General features: G+C 41.6%; 1 protein-coding gene across 8 annotated transcripts in view; it reads left to right on the top strand.

Moving 5' to 3' along the window:
• Positions 1–323: 323 nt before the first annotated feature.
• AMN1 (antagonist of mitotic exit network 1 homolog) overlaps positions 324–21,240 on the top strand; it is a 458,308-nt gene continuing 437,391 nt past the window's right edge. For 2 of the 8 annotated variants that reach the window (XM_069228202.1, XM_069228207.1), the window contains exon 1: positions 324–844. Coding sequence is in view for 1 of the 8 variants with exons in the window: in XM_069228204.1 (XP_069084305.1) it covers positions 810–844 (35 nt within the window). In the remaining 7 variants the exon portion in view is untranslated. The remainder of the gene's footprint in view (positions 845–21,240) is intronic. The other 6 variants (XR_011202246.1, XM_069228203.1, XM_069228206.1 and 3 more) reach the window with 3 other exon arrangements.

The raw sequence follows: 21,240 nt of genomic DNA, 5'->3' as shown, positions 1-21,240 counted from the left end.
TGCATGAAGCTGCGTTTGCCTCGATGATGGACGAAAGAAGCGGCCATGCTAGAGTGTTATCTTTACTATTAGAGATGCCCATAAAACAGCATATTCTGAATCTGCTTTAACGTCTAAAACAAAACCTAATATTGTTCGTTTTTTAAACGATCCCTGGCATAGCTCAAACATTTTGATGTAACCTAAAAACTGCTGACAACTACAACAATTTGTTTCTTTTTCAACTGTAAATTTGGACAAGGTGCATGACTGCAGCAGTCATTTAGGTTCCCCCTAGTTTTGTTTTCGCGTTTTACGTATCTCGGATTTTTTTGTGCGATGGGCTTTAATACCAATATCGCTGTTAATGTGTATGAACTGGAAAACATTCGAGACCGGAATTGGTTTTGTTATTCTGGTCCGTTTTTTCTTTCAAATGCGCTGGTGTTTTGTTTTGACCATTTTATTCTCCTGCGTCAACGAGTCAAAATAAGTTTGTCTCTTCCCGGAGATCTTGTCTTATTTCTGAGACTTGGAAACTACAACTCACGCTGCTCGGATTCAGAGCGGATGCTTCCGCATTTCGGAAACGCAGTCTGTGCGTGTTATAGCGCCTACTTGCCACTTCACGAAGGAGGAGTTACGCGTTTAATCAAACTGCTTTGGTACCGATGTTCTGCACGCTTACTTAAAAGTAAACAAAATAGATAATATTTTTAGCCGTGGGGGAAGAAATACAAGAGTAAAAACTTTAATAAAAAAAAAAAATCGGAGACGGTCCCTTCAGCATCAGGTGCTGCCTGCTTGCGGTGGTTAGAAGCAACCTTGAAATGAATGGCGGTGGCGTCGATCATTTATTAGACATGTAAGTCATTAATCACCTTGTCTATAGAGAAAGCCGGTAGGGGTTTTGTGTTTTTTAACTTTTCATGTAATAGTTATTTGTATACATCCCCGACTTCCCCTTCTGATTCCACGGTTTTTGAGGGAGACGAATTTTGTACGACTCAATTGTGATGCATTTGAAAAACATTCGAGGGTCTCCCTTACAGCAGTGGCCACGGATTCTTTCAGTTTTGTGTGCAAACTTCGGATGAATAGGAACGCGCGGTGGCTGGCGAAACAATTTTCCTTTGGAACTGTTGATTGAGAAATAAGACCCGGCATAATTACATTATAGAGCCTTACCTCACTCTCTCTGCTGACATGACCATAACAAACCCCCCGCCCCCTCTAAAATTTTCACAAAATGTATGGCATGCCCTTAATCAATATTATATACAAGAGAAACATAAGTAACTTAGCGAATATGCGAATGCTAAAAATGTTCGCTCTCTTTAGTGTTCCCGTTGCTCCTTACATTCGCCCTTGATTGACCTTCCTGTGGAGGTACGTGCCCTGGATAAGGAATACCCCTATTTGTGAGCATATCCTCAACCCAGGCATACTTCCTTCCTTCTGGGGCCTGCCATCACTACTATGTAGAGCAGAGTTACAAAGAACTCTGACAGCCAACAAAGGTTCAGAGTATTTACTCTCTCCTTTCCTTACGAGTGTTCCCTTCTTCACTTTTACAATATTCCCTACTCTGACGTTCACTTTCTTTACTCGATGCAAAGAGTTGTATCTCTGTTTACACTTCACCTGGCTCAATTCTATACGACTACGCACCTTCCTTGGCTTCCAGTTAACCCTTCTGGTATTGGTTAACCACCCCGTGTTATCTGGGGTGTTCTCCCTTTAATCAACTCGGAAGTTAAACCATATTGTTCCTGAGTCTTTAATACCTCACTCAGTTCTTCGTCCTGTTTCCGTCTATGCTTTCCCATTATCAAAATGTAATCTTGGAAAAAGATTACCTTTTTCCTGCCCTGAAGTAACTTATACATCAGATGTTGGAACATGGCAGCAGCCAATGCCAGGCGAAATGATAATCTTTTAAGTTGGAAACACCGTTTTGGCTTGGTGAATGCAGTGGGGTGTTTACTGCTGTGCTAGGTAGGTAGGCAAAAGTTTACTGTTTAGTTACTTAAAACCATAACAATCTAGAAAATGTTATACAATACGTATGCAGCCTTAAAGATCAGCAATAGCAACCTTATTCATTTACACAAAATTGTATTACAATTTTTTTTATCTTCTCCCACTTAAAACATTTAAAAACATAATATAATAACTTATTCGTGCTGTTCAATACCCCATAACAATTTATTCTTTTCATAATGACATAACTCATCCTATATTAATATTGGACATCTATAACATAGGTAAATTGCAAATAACTAAAAAGAGCTTTATACTTCAGGGTTTAAGTACTTAAAACTGGTCCTTTTTGAGGTTTTCGTCTTCATCCTCCAATAGTTACCAAATTGGCCCTTTTTTTGCATAAAACAGTTAAACTCTGAAGATTCCTTGTCCCTAGTGTGCAAACATGGGTGTCAACCGATAACCTCCCAATCACAGTCGGCCGGAAACCCTATTGATAAGGTGCAAATTTCTGCAAAGTGTAGTGAGCATGAATGTAAAAAAAAAAAGCTATAAACATAAGGTTTTAAACAGCAACATTTGAGCTCTAGATATTTATTGTCCCTAGTGTGCAAACCCAAGTAACCTCCCAAGCGCAGTCAACCACTATAGTGCAAATAACAACAAAGTGCCTCGTGCATGAAAGTTAACTACTTTGACTAGGTGTTGCAAGCCTATTCAGAGCTTTGACTGCTGCCTTAACATTTTTTTAAAAATGTTACAGATAACTGGGGATAAACCCCACTTAAGTATGCAACATCTGTGCTCTGACACGCTCTAATCCCTAGCCTTCAAAACACAGGAGCCAACCAGAAGACTCTCAATCCCCTCAATTCCTTACAGACGCAGACTATGTGTGATAGCGATTCGAGTTTGTACTCACACAATCTACAGTGCGAATCTGTTGTACCCTTAAGACGCCCGTATTTGTAAACTTTTAAGGGTATGAGTCCACATCTCAATCTAATTAATTCTTTTTTCCAGCCAAGGTTCCCTGGGCTTGATAGATATAGTGCTCTTCCAGGAGCCTGATAAAAGGTGCTGTGGAGTATCTACACCAGGGGGGCCAGGTGCATAAGGGGTGAAGTCGTCTCAGAACCTCCTGTTGAAGTCAATAGGGACCTTGGTTGTCTAGCTGCTGCAATGACCTGTGGACCGTGTCGGTGGAATTCGAGTGTGGATTCTGCACAAGGAGCACCTGTGGAGAGAGGGGACAGTCGAAACCACCCAGAGGCGTGCAGGAGAGCCATGCCTAGCCTTCTCGTGGGTGCTGTGCTGTTGGATGGTTGTCGTGGAGATGCAGTTGTGGTGCCCAAGCGATGCCAAAGAATCCCAGGAGTCGTCTTTAAGCTGTCCCACGACTGTCGTCGATTGTAGTTGGGTCAGTGGTCAACAGGGTCACCAACAAGCCTTGGCAAATGCAAGAAGAGAAGTTCAAAGTAGTTGCAGTAGTGGGGAACAGCAAGGGACTCAACCTTTGCAGGTAAGTCAGGACCAGCCCTCAGCAGTGAGGAGAGCCAGCAGGAATCGATGGAGACCCCAAGATGACTCTCTGGCAGCAGGCTCAGGGAGTTGCAAGTAGGCCTCAGGAGCACACAGAAGATGGTTGCCCATGTTGCAGAGGTTGTAGGGAGGATGTCGGTCTTGGAGTGATGTCATCCTTGAGGCTGGGGCTTCATGGTGCTAGGAGGTCTTCACGCTGAAGAGCCAACAAGCCTTGGTAACGACAACAGACACAGTGCCCAGGAGTTCTGTTCCCAGCAGCTCTAGCGAGGGACCACCGTCTTCCCTGTTGCAAAGAAGACAGAGCAGACTTTTAGAGAGCCACAGAATGACATGTGTTGCAGAGCCTTGAGGAGTCCGTGGGGCAGCAGGATCCACAAACGGGTCATAGAGGTTGAGGTCCCTGCTGATGCAGGGGAGTGACTCCTTCACTCCAAGGGAGATTGCTTCTGGATGTCCTTAGTGCAGGCAGAGTCCTTGTGACTTAGGAGGATTCACGGCCATGGAAGTTGCAGATTCCTTGCATTGCTCAGGAACGAAGGTGCAGTAGGAGCACTCCTACTAGTTGCAGTCTTGTCTTGGTTCCCGGCGAAGTCCAGCAACAGAGTAGTATTGAAGATCAGTCTAGGCGTATCTAGACGTATCTGGACCCTCAGGGGAGCCCTTAAGTAACCTAGGAAGGGGGTTGGACAACTTCTGTGGTGACCCGCCTATCTGGAGTGGACAGGAACTCTACTCGACTGGACTGACCAGGCAGCTGCTCCTAGGGACTCTGCTTACCTTGTTTCCAAGATCACGGAATCAAGCAGCACCTGGCATAGCTCTGGACACCTCTACCAGGGGAGGAGTTGGATGGGAGGGGGGCACTCTGCTGTCCTTTGCCTGTTCGTGCTAGAACAGAAGCCCGGCGGCTCCTGCACTGGATGGAACGAGTTTTAGCAGAAGGGCACCAATTGTGCCTTTCAGCGGAGGCTGGTAGTGCTCAGGAGCACCCCCACCCTAGACTAGAGACACCTATTTCTAAAGGAGAGGGGGTAACACCTCTCCTTCAAAGAAAATCCTTTGTTCTGTCTTTCCATGCCCAAGTCAAGCGCAGGAGCAGTAGGGCAGAACAGTTTGTGGGACCGGCGACAGCGCTGGCTTGCACACAGACCCTGGAAGGCTAGACAGGCAGACATTAGGGATCCTCTAAGGAACTCCCAAAATACATGGTATCATGCAACTAAACTGGAACAGGTGTAGTTGCATGATTCCAACATGTTTGAAACCAAACATGACCAGGTTCGTAGAAGCCATTATGTAGGTTGACCTCTGGTAATGACCAACATCCACTGCGTACCTTAGACCCACGGACCCTTCCATACTCTCATACACCCACTCAGAGACCCACCGAAACCCTCATGCACCCACTCACAGACCCACACAGACACAACCACATACAGGCCCGCTAAAGACAGTGACACACCCACTCTCACACCCAGACAGACACTCTCACAGCCACTCTCACACCCAGATCCAACCTGACACACCTATTTTCACACATAGAGAGAAAGGCCGCAGCCAACTCCCGCTCCACAAAGCCAAAAGCCTTGTGCAGCGTGGGGTTGCTTAGTTAAGGAGGTTGGCTGCAGCATCCGGCCACAGGCCTGGTCCTGTAGTCAACACCTGCCGCGCACAGCCAAAGGCCGTGCGTAACATGGGGTTGGGTCATGCACGGCGGTGGTTGGATTAACATATAGTAATGAAAATTACCTTACGTTAAAAAAAATAGAAATTCACTGAAAATAAACAAAGGTTATAGGGTCATTATAGTTAGGAAATAGAATAAAAAAAAAACATAGAAATTAATTAAAAAAACTAAAGTTTACAGGGGCATTATAGTTAGGCTCACATTTTAAACATACAAAACCACAGAAATTCACCTGTTATAGTTATCTCCAGTAACTATAACTCGTGCCCTAAGGTAACTAACTATAACTCACGCCCTCACCATGCACTGCAACTTATCTCACAAATCACGGCACTTAGGACATCTTTGATAACATCTTTGATCATATCAGTGTAGTATTTACAGTAAAAGTTTTTACCAAAAAATTGTGCATGGTGGGTGCGCCAGTTATAGTTACCTTGAGGCGCGAGTTATAGTTACTTGAGCTAACTCTAACTATAACAGGTGAATTTCTATGGTTTTGTATGTTTACATTGCGAGCCTAACTATAACGTCCCTGTAATGTGTGTATGTATGTGTGTGTGTATATGTGTGTGTATATATATATATATATATATATATATATATATATTTGTCATCCCTATACGAAGTATAGACCCATATACCTCCATATATGTACATACTTAAAATGTCTATATATAGCTTCAAGTATGTTAACATGTATGCAAATTGCATACACTTATATACACTCACACACATGCATATATCAATACTACAGGTGCACACATCCACCAGAGGTTCTAATGTTTATTACATACTGTTGACGTATACTGTTGTGAGTATAGTGGTCATGTAGGGAAGAGTTAGCTCTTGACTAATCTTGTGAAGCTGAGCTGTTTGTCAGTGGATCTTATGGTTGTGGGTAACATATTCCATAGTTTGTCTGCTTGAACACAGGAAGATGTTCCAACCCTAGTTTTCTTCTTTTATGCTGGCATTTTGAGGTGGAGTGCCATGCATAGGTTCATTTGTTGTATGTTTTTGGTGATAGTCTTACTAGTGAAAAGTAGTCCTTTGCCATGTATTGCCAGACGAGTTGACAAAAAACAGGTGTTCTGTTTAGTCAGAAAGTGGAGGGGCGATAAAAGATGCCTTTAGACCTTGTTCTTATGACACATTTGCTCTGTATTCACAGACAGAGGTCAAAATTCAGTTTGTCTTACAATGTAGATTTTCCTAGTATATTATGACGTAAAGTCTTAATTTTATTAAAGACACGGAGGCGAGTATTATGCTGCTCTAACTTGCTTTATTTCAATAGCAGCAGTCAAGAAACTACAATTCCCATAAGGCTTGAAACACAGAAAGCCAATGGGAAGGAAAAACGTAACAGATAAGGCACCAACAGGAACACAGGGGGAAATATAATCACTACACTTGACTGCGACCAGCCTTCTTTCTTGATGCGAGAAGGCTAGTCAGTGCAAGAAAACAAAGGAAAAATAGCTAAGACAATTGAAACTGCTAAAATTAGTGAACAAAGTTCTCGAATAAAGTTCAACCAAGAGTGGAATGAAGAAGAAATCTGCAAGGTAGTAGGGAGACTCCGTTGGCAATGAGCTGGCTCTCTTGAAGACGAGCTTGGAAACAACAAATCCATCCTTCGATGAGATTGAGGTTGAGTGATTGTTGCTGCGAGGGAGGGAAAAAAAAGAGAACGAAAAACAAAGTCAGGAAAGTCTCCTTTTTGCGGTGGGATAATACTTGCCTCCATGTATTTAATAAAATTAAGACTTTCCGTCATAATATACTAGGAAAATCTACATTTTATGTCAAGACTGGAGGCTCATATTATGCTTTTTTAAAGCATGTTAATAACCACTAAAGTTGCAGTATGAATTGGTTTACAATAAAAAGTTCTGAAAACATTATCGTTGGACCAGTCGGCGGATTTCAGAATGTCTTCTAAGCTGGAACCAACCCAGAAAGCTTTGGAAGCCATAGCTTCCCTAGCGGAGTGAGCTCTGAAAACTGAAGTATCGATACCCGCTAACAACATAACATAATCCAACGAACCCATCTGGCAAGAGTAGCCGAAGACACAGGTTTATGGGGTTTACGGAAAGAAATTAGAAGTTGGGAAAGATAAGACGTTCTGAGATTAGCTGTACGGTCCTCATAACACTTGAGACATTGTCCTACACACAATTTAGGTTGGTTTGGAAAATACAGGTAAAAAACTGTACGTAAATTAGTTTTAGTACGTTTGTTAATGGAGAACAATACCTCCATAGGGGCAAACTGTCGAGAAGTAATATCTAAGGCTCTAACGTCAGATAAGCGTTTAATGGAAACCAGATAAATTAACATAGCAAGCTTGGCTGAAAGAATTTTCAAAGAAAGATCCGAATTATCGTGCCAAGATAAGAACAAATTCAATACAACATTGACGTCCCATAACTTTGAATATTTGGGTAACGGAGGAAAGGACATTTTTACTCCCTTTAATAGTCTGCAAAGCAGTGGATGTTCTCCCACTGGTTTTCCATTGATGTAAGAATGATGCATAGAAATGGCTGATCTATATAAATTGATCGTTCTGTATGACTTACCTGCACTAGCTTGCGCAGCAAAGAAATTATTTACGTAGTTTATATCTGTTGACACTGGATCGAGGTCCCTTCCCATACACCAGCTTGACCAAAGAGACCAGGCGGAACTGTAGGCTTTCCTGGTGCGGGGAGCCCAGGCTTTACTGATGAAATCTGTAGCTTCCTCCGAAATTGGGATGGAAGGTCGGGAAGGCCCGACACCTTCCAGGCGGAAAGAGTGAGCATATTGTTGAGTACAAGGGAGTGTGGATTCCCTAGGGGATCTAGAAGGGAAGGGAAGAGGGGAAGAAGAACGGGAAAGTTGATTGCTAATTCCAAGAGAGGGGGGAACCAAACTTGCGATTTCCAGAAGGGTGCAACTAGCACTAAAGTCGCCTTCTGACATCTGGCTTGGGCGAGAACTCTGGTGATCATTATAAACGGAGGGAAGGCATAATTGACTGTCTAGGACCAGTCCTGAAGAAAATCGTCTGAGACTAATGCTGAAGGATCCGGATGCCTACTGAAAAACTGAGGTAGTTGTGTATTGAGGCGAGAGGTGAAGAGGTCTATGCCGAAAAGGGCCCCATTTGTTGAGAATAGATTGGAAAACTGAGGGGTGAAGCCTCCAATCGCAGTAATCCCTGCGAAAACGGGAGTGCCAATCTGCCGTTTGGTTGAGAGACCCTGGGAGATATTCTGCTGAGAGAGAGATGTCGTTGAGAAGACAAAATTCCTGTAGGCTTTTTGCCAGGTCTGCCAGTGGCTTTGACCTGGTGCCCCCCAAATGATTTATGTAACAGACAGCCGAAACATTGTCCATACGGTGGAGGATGGTACACTGTACTTTGTCTTTTGCCAGGCTCTTGATTGCAAAGGAGCCCGCAAGCATCTCTAAATAATTGATGTGCAATTTGGATTCCTCTAACGACCATGTACCTCCTGTCGAGATTGGACCACAACGGGCGCCCCAACCCGTTAGGCTTGCATCGGACTCTAACACAAGATCTGGGGCTGATGCAAAGATAGCCCTGGCGTTCCAAGCATCTAAATGGTCTATCCACCATTGAAGCTCTAGGCGGGACTCTTTATCTAAGCTGATCATCTCTGAATAGGAAAGACCTTTTCTGAGATGATGAATCTTTAACCTCTGAAGCGCCCGGTAATGAAGAGGACCGGGTAAGATAGCCTGAATTGAGGAAGACAAGAGGCCCACCATCCTGGCCAGAGTTCTGAGAGAAATCTGGGACTTGCGAAGAGTTCCTAAAATCTCTGATTTAATAGAATTTACTTTTTGTTGGGGAAGATGGAGGGTAGTGGAAGAGGAATCTATTTAGAATCCCAAGAAATCTATTATTCGTGAAAGAATAATGTTTGATTTTTTTTTTTTGAGTAAGAAACCTAGTTGGGAAAGAAGAGAACACGTTATTCGTAGATGCGATTGAAGAGTAAGACGACTCTGATGCAAGATGAGAATGTCATCCAGATAAATTAACAGTCTGATGCCTAAAGATCTGAGATGAGCCGTTACCGGTTTCATTAGTTTGGTGAAACACCAAGGTGCTGATGAAAGCCCGAACAGAAGGGAAGAAAACTGGTAAGTTTGACCTTGCCATTGTAATTGGAGGTATTTTCTGTGACTTGTATGAATAGGAACAGAAAGGTACGCATCCTGAAGGTCCAGACGAACCATGAAATCGAAGGGAAGAAGAATGTTCTTAAATGGAGAATGGTTTCCATTTTGAAATGTCGGTACACGACGAACTGATTGAAATTTCTGAGGTTGATGACTAGTCTCATCTTCTTGTTTTTCTTTTGAACCAAGAAAACAGATCTGCGAAATCCCAAGGGGTCTGGAAGAGAAAGTTGAATGGCTTGTTTTGATAGAAGAGAATGCACTTCTGAGATGGGAAAGGACATTTCTGTCAAAAAACACAGAGGAGGAAAGGAAACTTGGTGAGGTCTTGAGTAAAACTCTATCTGATAACTTTGAATAGTATCCAGAACCCATGGATCTGTTGTTATAGTGCGTCATTTTGGTATGAAACAACAAAGACGACCCCCTATTGGAGGAAGGCCAAAAATAGGGCTTACCTTATGTGTTACTGGTCCTGAAGCCACGCTGTCCACGACCCCTGTAGCCTCTGCCTTGTTGAGGATAGAACTGGGGTTTATAGGACTGAGATCCGTATGCGGAATAGGAGGAGCCTCTGTATCCTTGCGGATCAAAGGATCGGCCGGTAGAGCGACCCCTGCCTGTACCGGCCTTGGTAAAAACCTGCTGGTTAAAGACTTTTTTAATGTTCTGTTGAGCCTTGTCAATGGAGGCAAAAGTGGAAAAAGAAATTCCCAGGTCTTTGATAAGAGTCCCCGAAAAGACGTACTTCCGCCTTAATTTCAGGATCCATGGTGGCTAGATTAGCCAACTTGGGATCTAGTTTGAGGAGTAGCCCCTTTCTCCTCTCGTGGGTAATGGCGGCGTTTGCATTGCCTAGAAGGCAAAAGGCTCTTTGGATCCATAGAGAAATTTCCATAGGGTCAATATCTGCATTTTCCATCCTGGCAGATTCCGCTAAATCAAAGATACGGGCCAGAGGATCCACCAAGTCCAAGAGTTTATCTTGGCAGTTCGACCAGGCCTTGTCTACCCCTTTACGGGGGTCTTTTCCAAATTTTGAAAAGAAGGTGAGAAGGGGTTGATCAGTAGCTGGAGGCGAGGTGATATTGGAAAAAAGAGAAGGTCTGAGGCATTCGGATTTAAGCTTGGCTCTAGTCTGCTTATCCAGGGGAAGACTTAACCTGGAAGCAATATATTTCCCAACATGGGACGAAGGAGCCCTTTCTGTGGAATTGGGGTGATGTAGGAGAGAAGGATCAAACAAAGGATTACCATCCGAATCAAAAATAGTTTTGGCCACAAAGGGATCAGAAATGTCTAACTTAGGCTTCTTGGAAGGGGAAGCTTGAGATTACGAACCCCAGATGTCGGAACTATCGTCCAGGTCATCTGCATCACCGACATCATCCTCGGTATCCGAAATGTGAGAAATCACAATCTTTTTTGGCGCAGTTATAACATGTTTTGTTTTAGACTTTCATTTTCCATAAATATTTTTAGAATTCCCCCCCTGGGAAGGAGGCCTGGGAGGACACTCGTCCTCAATCAGGGGGTGAAGAAACTTCACCAGTCAATGAAGCGCCATCAGATGGTTGTTGTGAAGACAAATCCTTAAATTTTCGTTTTCTGCTATCCCCCGCAGAATGGGCCAGAAAGGATTTGTAAACCGTGTTATGTGCAGAGGTTTCAATATTTTTAGACATTTTGTTCAGAGTGGCTGAAACAGCCTTAGAATCAGCCTCATTAATAAAGGCTCCAATTTCATCATTGTCAGATAAATTATCAAAACAGCTTTGATGTTCCATGGTGAAAAAGAGAGGAAAAAACAATATAAAAAGGTATGGCAAAAAGAAAGTGCAATATAGGCGAAAGGCGAGCGCCGTGAATAAAACATGCAAATACTATCATAAACATTGACAGAATTATAAACAGAGAAAAAATGAATTGTCACTTATCTTGACTGCGAGCAGCAAGAAAGAGGGCTGGTCGCAGTCAAGTGTAGTTATTATATTTCCCCCTGTGTTCCTATTTGTGCCTTATATGTTACATTTTGCTTTCCTATTGGCTTTCTGTGTTTCAAGCCTTATGGGAATTGTAGTTTCTTGACTGCTGCTATTGAAATAAAGCAAGTTAGAGAAGCATAATATGAGCTTCCGATCTTGACATAAAATTAATTTTCCTTCTGACTGCAGAGTTCCAGGACTTTGTAAAGTGAAGTGTGTGACCTGCTGTTTAGAGTGTAAAATAAAAGCATGCAGGGTGTCAGGTTTTTCCTAACACACAGCATTTACATGACTAAGGAAACGTTTGTATTTCTGTGTGATGCAAAAAATATTTTAATAGAATGAAAACAAATCGGAATACTTTTGGTGTTAATGTGCAAAGGATATGTATTCTGAAAACCAATTTTCACAGATTGTTAATACACTATATAGTTTTATCAGTAAAGATGCAAGTTAGTGTAATGGGTTTTGGACATTTTTTGGAAATTTACTGTGTAGATGACAATATGCTACCACATCATGGTTTCGTTATTAAAACTGAGTTTTTAAACAAGCTGAAAAACACTCCTTCTCTGATGGCAATGCTGTTAGTAAACTAAAAGAAGTCATGGGTCATGTGTCCCCTATATGTGGGCTAGATGTTTGTGATGCATGCAGCAAACTTTAGTCTACTTAATCAAACAAACAAGGGTTTTTTTGTACTGCAGAAATGCTGAGCTCACATATTTGAAGGTGCAATCATATGTGACAATGAAGAAAACGGTGACTCTGTAAACTGTTTGTCTAGGATCACATAATTTGAGACACGTTTACGGGTCAAGTACATTACAGTTAGGTCAGGTCGATTATTTAAGTTACTCTACCTGCAGGTCTAGTAACATCTTTATGATTTTTTGAGGCCTGCATTGCTTTTTGGGTGATACAAAGCTGTAACCAATGTAGGGTTCTCAGGGCAGGGGAAATGAGAGCCGGGAAAAAACCCCAAAACACAAAAAAGGCCCTGGGCTCCAAAAAGAAACTACCTACCTTCCCGGCCCAGAGTGACCAACCCCCAATTTCCCTGGTCTCCTTCCCTGAATGCCCTCAGAATAAGGATGCTCCTGAAGATTGTTCTAATTTTATTGACCAGACACTCAAATCCTTTTGCGCAACTCTAGAGGCAAAAATTACCACTCTGATCGCTAGGAAGCTTGATTGTTTTTGTAATGATTTGACCAGGTTCTTATCTAGTTTCTTAAAATCAGGTCCTCTATGTACGGGAATACATTATAGTCCCGAACCAGCCCACCAACCCACTCCTCCCTCTACTTTGGTACCCCAAAGTGTAAGTAATTCTTCGCTTGATCCACAAGCCGTCTCTGGCCAAGGAACTCATGATGACAACCCTGTATTAGGGTCGACATGGGAAGTTTCTTCCTCTAGGACACACGACAAAGGTCCAAATAAACTTACTAACCATTCAGACTTTTTACATTTACCACCTGCCTGTAATCCGTACGTTTTGGTTCTCTCAAATGTTCCTCCCCTGGAGTGCTCCAAACAAGAAGATACCCACTCCCTAATCAGAAAAGCTGGTCACTGGCTGAACTCTAATTTCAAATCTAATTGTTTTTATAATGATAAGATTCTCATGGCCCGAAGAGTGAGGAGGGTAGGATATTCCAAGGTATTGGAGGAGGGAGACTATGTCGTTTTAAATTTTGCTAATCCTCGTTCAGTATACCTTTTTTTGACCAGTTTGGGCCATTGTAATATGTCAAATAACAGGATTCAAATACATCCCTTGTGTCATTTTTACGACCCTGTGCTCCTACCAAGCCACACTGTCACTAATTCAAGTACTTACAGACCAGACCCAGAAAGGCTTCAATTACAGGTTACTGTACCCTCTAGCAACCGGTTCTCGACTCTTAGTCGTCTTGACGAGAACGATTGACTATCAGTGTTCCACCCCTGTTTTTCTAACAGGGAGAGACCGAAGGCTGGGAACGTCGACGTGGAATGTACCTGGGACACATGAAACCCTGAATTGGATCTGAAAGTTCATATAAATACTAAAGTTCTAATGTCATGCCCTGTGTCTAGATCATTAACTCTGCTTAGCTGGAATATAGCAGGGCTGCGATCCAAATCTGACAATTCGGACTGGAAGAGTTTTATTTCCTCCTACGATATAATCTGTCTACAGGAGACCTGGTCCAAAGATACGTTCCTTCTGAACGGTTTCACCTCTCTGTGTCAGCCAGCACTAACCTCCCAAATAGGGAGAGCTAGTGGTGGCCTTTTAGTTCTTGTTTCCGTACATCTTCTGCTTTTAAATGTGTCTTTAATTTGGTCTTCTCTTTATTTTATGGTTGTCTTGGTCTCTATTAGTGGCCTAAAGGATATCCTAATTTTAAATTTTTATAATAATATCCCTCGGGGCCTCCTTATGGGTCATCTGGAAGAGGTATCGGACCTTATAGATTCCTCACATGTTTTGCAGAATAGTGATCTAATTATTATCTGGGTGGGCGATTTCAATACTCCTCTGTGCAGCAAAGAACACATGGATCTGTGTGCCTTTCCTGCCGAGGGCAGAGAGTCAGTAATTCATTTTAACCATACATCTGAAGGGGATGCCTTAAACCTTTTTACTTCTAAATTTGATCTGGTTCATGTCACCGAGAAATTGCCCCCTGACGCCTGTAATACACCAACCTTTACAGGGAATCTGAGGGGGAGCATTATCGACTTCATACTTATCAGCTCCTCTGATTTATATGTAATTCAAGAATTTAAGATTACGCCCCATTGTGCAAGCGATCATAACCCCCTTAGCATCGTATTGGACCTAAAAAATTTCCAGGCACCCAAGAATAAAAGCTTGAGCATTGCTACTGCTTATAATCCAAATTGTGGCATACGTCTAAAATGGGACAAAATAGATCCAAACATTTTTAACCAGGAAATTGTAAGAAGTAGGTCTGACTCGATTCATATGTGTCTGTCCCAGCAGTTAGATTCTGACCGCATAGTGCGTGAATTTGAATCCTTAAGCATTGATATCTCACGCGCCCTGGCGGCGGACAGGCCCACGAAGGGGCCGGTGGCCCACAGATGGTTCGATTCTGCGTGTTCATCCGCCCATAAAAAACTTAAAGTTGCACTTAAAGCAGTTCCTTTCTCCCGTCAATTAGTCAAAATAGCAAGAGCCGATTATAAGGCTGCCATTGACAAACGGAAATCAGAAATTAGGTCTAGGGCCTGGGGCGAACTTTTGGCTGCATCTGAACAGAAGGATACTTCTAAATTCTGGAGAGTGATAAATCACTCTCACTTTTCTGATAGCCATTCCTTGGCAAATGAATGTCTTATAGCTGAGGACGTCTGGCTAACTCATTTCAGGAAAGTCTTCTGCTCAGAAACTTATGAGAATATGTATGTAAATTCCTCTGCACCTTTTATTTCAGACTCCAAAACTAAGGCCCCAAACATCATTTTTGATCTCTATGAGGTCAAAAATGCCATTGACAGATCAAGGCAGGGGAAAGCTCCTGGCCCCGATGGGGTTCCCGCTGATCTTTTTAAATCTGAAATTGATCTTTGGGGTCCGTTAGTTACCAATGTGTTGAATAGTGTGGTAAATAGTAACGTGCCCCTCTCATGGAAATCGGCTATTATTGTTCCTATCTTCAAAAAAGGAAATAGACAAGATCCTTCTTGTTACAGACCAATTTCTCTTATCGATTCAACGGCAAAGATTTTAGGTAGCGTGATCCTGTCCCGTTTGGAAGATTGGGTGTCCGAGGCCCAGATTTTATCTCCTATTCAATTCGGTTTCAGACCTGGTGTAGGCACAGTTGAGCAAGTCTTAAACTTGCAGCTGATACTCAGCAAATACGTGACAGTCAAAAAAGAGTCGATTCACATGGCTTTCATCGATCTAACCAGTGCCTTCGATATGGTTAATAGGTCAAAGTTATGGCAAATTTTGGAAGCCTTAGGCTGCGATCCACCACTATTGGAACTTATTAAACACCTACACACAGACCTAACGATTTCTGTCCAGGCCGGCTCACACGGGCAGAGAACCTCCCCCATCCCGTCAACTAGGGGTGTAAGGCAGGGATGTACCTTAGCCCCTTTTCTTTTTCTGATTTACATTAATGGGCTCTACGATTCACTGTTAAAACATGCAAAGGATATACCGAGGATGGGCCAGAGACAACTTCCAGTTTTATTATATGCAGACGATGCAGTTTTAATTGCTCGTACAGCAAACGGTTTACAGGGACTACTGGATGTATTTTATAATTTTATGTTGAACCTTGATCTGAAAGTAAATTACCCCAAGACGTTTGTTATGACTTGTGGCCCACGTAATACAAAGTCTAAACAATTTACTATGGGAGGGCACACCCTTACTAAGGTCAAAGAATTTTGTTATCTAGGCATGTACATGAGTTCCTCTTTGTCCTGGAAGACACACATTAATTTTAAGCTTCAACAGTTGATAAGGAACAACGAAGCAATTTTTCGCTTTTCAAATAAATTAGGTCACAGGCCCCCCCTGCACAGTTGAAAATTCTTTACAATTCCAAATGCACTGCATCAGTCCTTTACGGGGCAGGCGTCTGGGGCTATAATAAAATACCGTCTCTTCAGAGTGTTGAAAATAAATTCCTGCGCAGATTATTGTTGGTTCCAAAATGCACCGCAAATATCATCTGCCATGAAGAACTTGGTCAGTGCTTTTTGGAGGATAGGGTCTTCATGGCCCCCCTATTACTCTGGATCAGATGCTGGTCAAACCCTACGGCAAGTTTGGTTCAAGACTGTATCTCTGACTGTCTACATTTGGAAAATTCAAATAGGATTCCTTGGCTTATGTTTTTGCAAAACTCCTTTGAGAACCTAGGCCTTAGATACATGTTTGATGACCCTCATTTGTTAACTATAAACTCTAGGTCTGTCTTGAAGTCTACTTACTTCAAGCATATATCAGAGTTGAGATTTTATAATTCCCTGAAATTGAAATCCTTTGATTCCTACTCTCGGATCGTGACCGTTCCATGCCTTGAACCCTATTTGACTTGGTTTTCGAGTTTTAGAACAATTTCCTTTTTAACACTTTTTAGACTTAATCTAATTCATTTTAAGGTAGCTTTCCCCGAACCATGTTTCTGGAAAAAGGATTTACCACTTTGTCCCTGTGACTCCAAATCAACTCAGAGCACTTTGCACTTTTTTCTTTTTTGCCCTTTATACGCTACTCCTAGAGGGGCTTTTATTTTACCTACGCTACGTCTTCTTAGACCCATTCATTTTAAGGAAGCCCTACTATATTTTCAGAGATTGTCTGATATTCAAATTTGTCATCATGTATTAGACTTTGTCACAGCTTCCTTAAGTATTAGGAAAAGGCCTACTCCTTTTTAAAAATTTTATGCACGTATAGTATATCATTTTAAAGCCAATATTTGTACTTTTCTGACTTTGTGATTTTTAATTATGTCTTGTATATTTATCTATGTATGTTAAGGGGTTTTAGATTGGATGCTCATGTGGTGTTTTCAGCAATGGTATTAAGTTTTATTTTTTACTATTTATAGATCGGTAAATGTGTCTCGGTTTGTACTTTTATGGCAACTGCCGAATAAAGTTATTTTGACTGACTGACTGACTGAGTGGTTGTGGATTTGCATGTAGGTGTATTCTATCACCGGAATTCTGAATTCTCTGTAATCTTCTCATAGTTGCTAAAAGTGAGCAGTCATATGGACCATTAGTGAATCCGGTTTTGAGAAAACAAAAGAGATTGCCACTTGGAACTTGTGGGGTAATCCTAGCTGCAGGAAGATGCGTCACGTGACCGTGTTGTCCTTGTAGGAAAGCTCGATTTGGCAACCTTTTCCACTTGAACATTCATTGACAGCTTTGTGTTCATGGGAATTCTGAAGTTTCTTAACTCCTTAGATATTTTTTTTTGGGGTGGTAGTAGATCGCCAGGCCAGATGCAGAGAGGGTCATAAGTTGCCCAGGCACCACAGGTGAGTATTTCATTTTTGGATGCATTCAAGTTGGGGTTGCTCCATTTCATCCATTGGTTAGCGGCCTCGTGGAAACTGAAGATTCTAGATTTTCTAGTGTCCTTGGGATTTCCAATTTCAGAAGTATCTGCATGTCATCTGTATCGTTAAAGCACATGAAATGAAAGCAGATGATCAGTTCTGGTAATGATTTTATATAGATGTTGAAAAGTATGACTGAGATGACTAAGCCTTGAGGGACCTCTGCTTTATTGCTTTGTTTTTGAAGAGAATGGTGGAGTATGGAAAATATGTGTTCTATTGTGTAGGCACATTGCAATCCAAGTGAGAGCTGTGCCCTCTATTCCGGCTACCTTGCGTCTGTGGATCAGTGTGTCATCAACTGTGTCAAAGGCTGCTGAAAGTTCCAAGAGGGGCATCAGTGCTATTTTGTGCTACTGTATTTGTAAGGTAACCCCAGATTGAGATTAGAGGTGAGTTATTGTCTGTTCCTAGACGGAACCCTCAAAGAATTGTGATATCTAGGTGACGGGTTGTTCTGCTTTTCTTCTCTTATCTTATGACCGAGCTTACAAAACCTCTCTGGAAAGCCCTTCTTAGTTTAAAGAAGACATTTATTGTTATTATTACTTCACCACGAGGTTCCTGAAAGACGAAATTAGTAGGTTGGAAGCACACGTTTAAAAGTTAGTCGCAGCAATGAAAGCAAAATATATCAAAGTTCTTCTCAGTTGCAATGTACACAGCAAATACATGTGATTATATTATAGCATAACTTCAAAGCAAAGCATAAAAGTCAAAATTGCATCACTGTAGGGCCTATCACTCTGCTTCATCTTTCTGGGACCTGCAAGTTGATGACTCCAGTTCAACTTCGAGAAAGAGATTTTCTACCCAAACGGGGACAGGCAACTGACGTCCGTTCCTGTCTGAAGTCAAGATATTTCTCCCCCTCGCTGTTGCCCAGGCCCATCGTTCCAAAAACGTGCCCCCTCCTCTCAGACTCAGGAAAACTAAGCAAGCCTTTGGATACTGGCCAGATCTCCTAGACCCCTCCTCTTCCCAAGGCTGAGCAGAAAGGAAAACACCAAATGTACTCTCTCTTATCAGCTAGGGTTTGGTGTGAATTCAATTTGAAAAACACAGCATGGTCTATCATGTGGAAAAACACAGCTTGGAAAAACACAACTCATCTGCAATGTCTCAACTGCAATGTCTATCTCCACGTTAAAGCCAATAGGCAGCTAACCTAAATACCAAATGTAATGTCTAATGCCATCTTAAAGCCAGTAGGCAGCTAAAATGAATACAACATGTAATGTGCTACTGGTAAACATTGAGCAACTAATATGCGCAGTGGTGAAACACAAAGTCATTGGTCAGATACTATTAATAGCATCACACGGGTGCTCTTTCTATAAGTTTGCCCACTCTTTGTTTGCTGTAGGTTGGTAGTTGTCAAGGTCTTGAGTGTTCAGGCTAGTTTTCTTTAATAACATGCATGCAAATGTGTGCCTTCTGTAAATCTTCTGGGAAAACTCCTGTTGTTGAGTGTTTGACAGGGGTGGCTGCTGAAGTTGTTAAAAGAATGTTTTTGAAGTTTTAAGGCGGAAGAGGGTCAGATGGGCAGCTAGCTGTCTTGCTCGATTTGACAAGGTCTTTGACAGAGCGTAGCGGGTGCTATCCTTCCAGTAGAGGGGTTTGCTCCAATAGGGTTGGGACTTTTGGATTTTTTTGTTGGTTAATTAAGAATCCAATGTGTTTGCTTTAGTTGTGTAATGATTTGCCAGTTTGTCACAAAAATTGCGAGAGATTAGACTGGTACCTTCTGTGCATTTTGGATTTCGGAATTCTGTATTTTATAAAATACTTTATTGGTACATTGTGGTTTCGGCTGGAATAATACCGTTTAGCTTTTTTGATTGTTTAAGTGTATTTTATGTTAAATTTGTCTAGGAGTATTTTGTCTTGGTGTGTTTTTGTTTTGAGCTAGTTGCATTGAAGCTTTAGCAAATTGTTTTTTTTATTTTTATTTTGTTTAATTCTGCATTAAGTGTTGTGTAATGTTGATCAAATAGTTTACATTGGGTAGTAATAAATACTCATTATTAGGTGTCAAAACATTTACTTTGTATTAGGTGCTTTATTCATGGTTGGTAGTGTATCTCTATTTTACACACACCTGATGTGACTACCAAGATGGACTTTAAATGGATCTATAAAAGTGCAGGCATTTTTGTAAAACAGAAAACAACAATCAAGAGAGACAGAAGGAAGCACAAAGCTGACCAGGTTCGCTCAGGAACAAAATAAATATATTTGGAAATGGAAATGCTTGTTTATCTGCCACGTACCAGCGCTAGCAGATAGTCAGCTGTCGTCTTCACCGAGATTCTAAATGAACAGCATCCTGTACATTACAGGAATAAAGGTGGCATGGAGCTGGGAATGACATTATCAGACAGAAACGGCCTGAGATGTCATAGAAACAGGATTAGGGATACAATATAGCGGGGAGGACAGCACCTGTTTTTGGTTTTCTCTGTATATGTGGACTAAAGCCTTGGTCACGGTCAAGGATGACAGTGATAGATAGGACCTGTTCTGTACCGTGCAGAACGTAACAGCTGCAAGCCCTTTTTTGGTTAATAGATAACACATGGCCTGAACAGCTTAACAGAGAAGAGCAGCATCCCTGTGTCAGAGCTGGGATAGCTCAGTGGGTTGGAGAAATAAGGATAAAATACAAACGTTTATTTGTGTATATATACATAAAAATATAAGGTCAGATCAGAATAATCCCTTTTCGGTTCATATCATGGCACAATATTTCATAATAAAACTAAATTAAAAATAGGATGTCACGATTCAGTTAATAAATAAATAATACGTCTCTTTTCAGATTAGAGTCCAGGTAACTGGGTACAGTTCAGTGAATAAAGGCAATCATTAAAAATGTCTATTTGTTCTCAAGAACACCCAATTTAAAGTGCACGCAACGTTAGGTATTCATTGACCAACTTCACAATTGATCATATTTAATGAGAAAGTAAAATGCAGATTAATAATGATTAAAACTCATATTCCAATCTAAGATTCTAGTTATTCGGGGTAAGATAAAATATGGGCTGTTCAGGGTAAAACAGTCAGCTATCTTGTAATTATTCAGTTCATACATGAGGAATAACGCCAGGACGTGGCTGACCTTTACATCATTCATTTCCATCAGAAATTGATCAGCATTTTGTTAGTTATTCAGGCCTTCATTTAAAAACAGAGGCTTTAAATACTTTTTCCCAGCTTCCTAAGTAAATGTACAAAAAAGGGTTCTATGCAAAGTGGATGGGGTTGATGCATTATCACACAAACATTTGGTATCCTTATGTGCCCACCTAATACCTGTCGGAAAGGCTACCAGGTGGTATATAATAGGAAACAAAATCTTGTCTGGAGAAATCTGTGGTATGGATTATGGACCCAACCAAGGTAGTTCTGAAAGCCCTGATGATTCAGGGATGAAGTGTAAACCATTAATGAGGCTTTAGTCTCATCCTCAGGGTTAATCAGCTTTAGTCCCATCCTTAGGGTTAGTCAATCTCATACATTTCCCCTAATATACTCCTTTAGTAAATTTTTTGGATAAAGTAAGATTTGTTCCGGCCTCTCTCACAAATACATATTGTTATCTCCAATAACTTGTTGACTCCTGTTAATCTGAGACAGTCAAGGTATCTTTCGCCGCCATGCAATCCCTAATAATATGCTGAGTTAATTTTGCCTCAGATTTTGGCCAGATTGAACACTAAAGTAACAGTGGTTT

The sequence above is a fragment of the Pleurodeles waltl genome, chromosome 4_1 (genome assembly GCF_031143425.1).
Source record: "Pleurodeles waltl isolate 20211129_DDA chromosome 4_1, aPleWal1.hap1.20221129, whole genome shotgun sequence".
NCBI classification, from domain to species: Eukaryota; Metazoa; Chordata; class Amphibia; order Caudata; family Salamandridae; genus Pleurodeles; species Pleurodeles waltl.
Note: the sequence above shows the minus strand (reverse complement) of the source record. Positions and strands in the feature narration are given on the sequence as shown.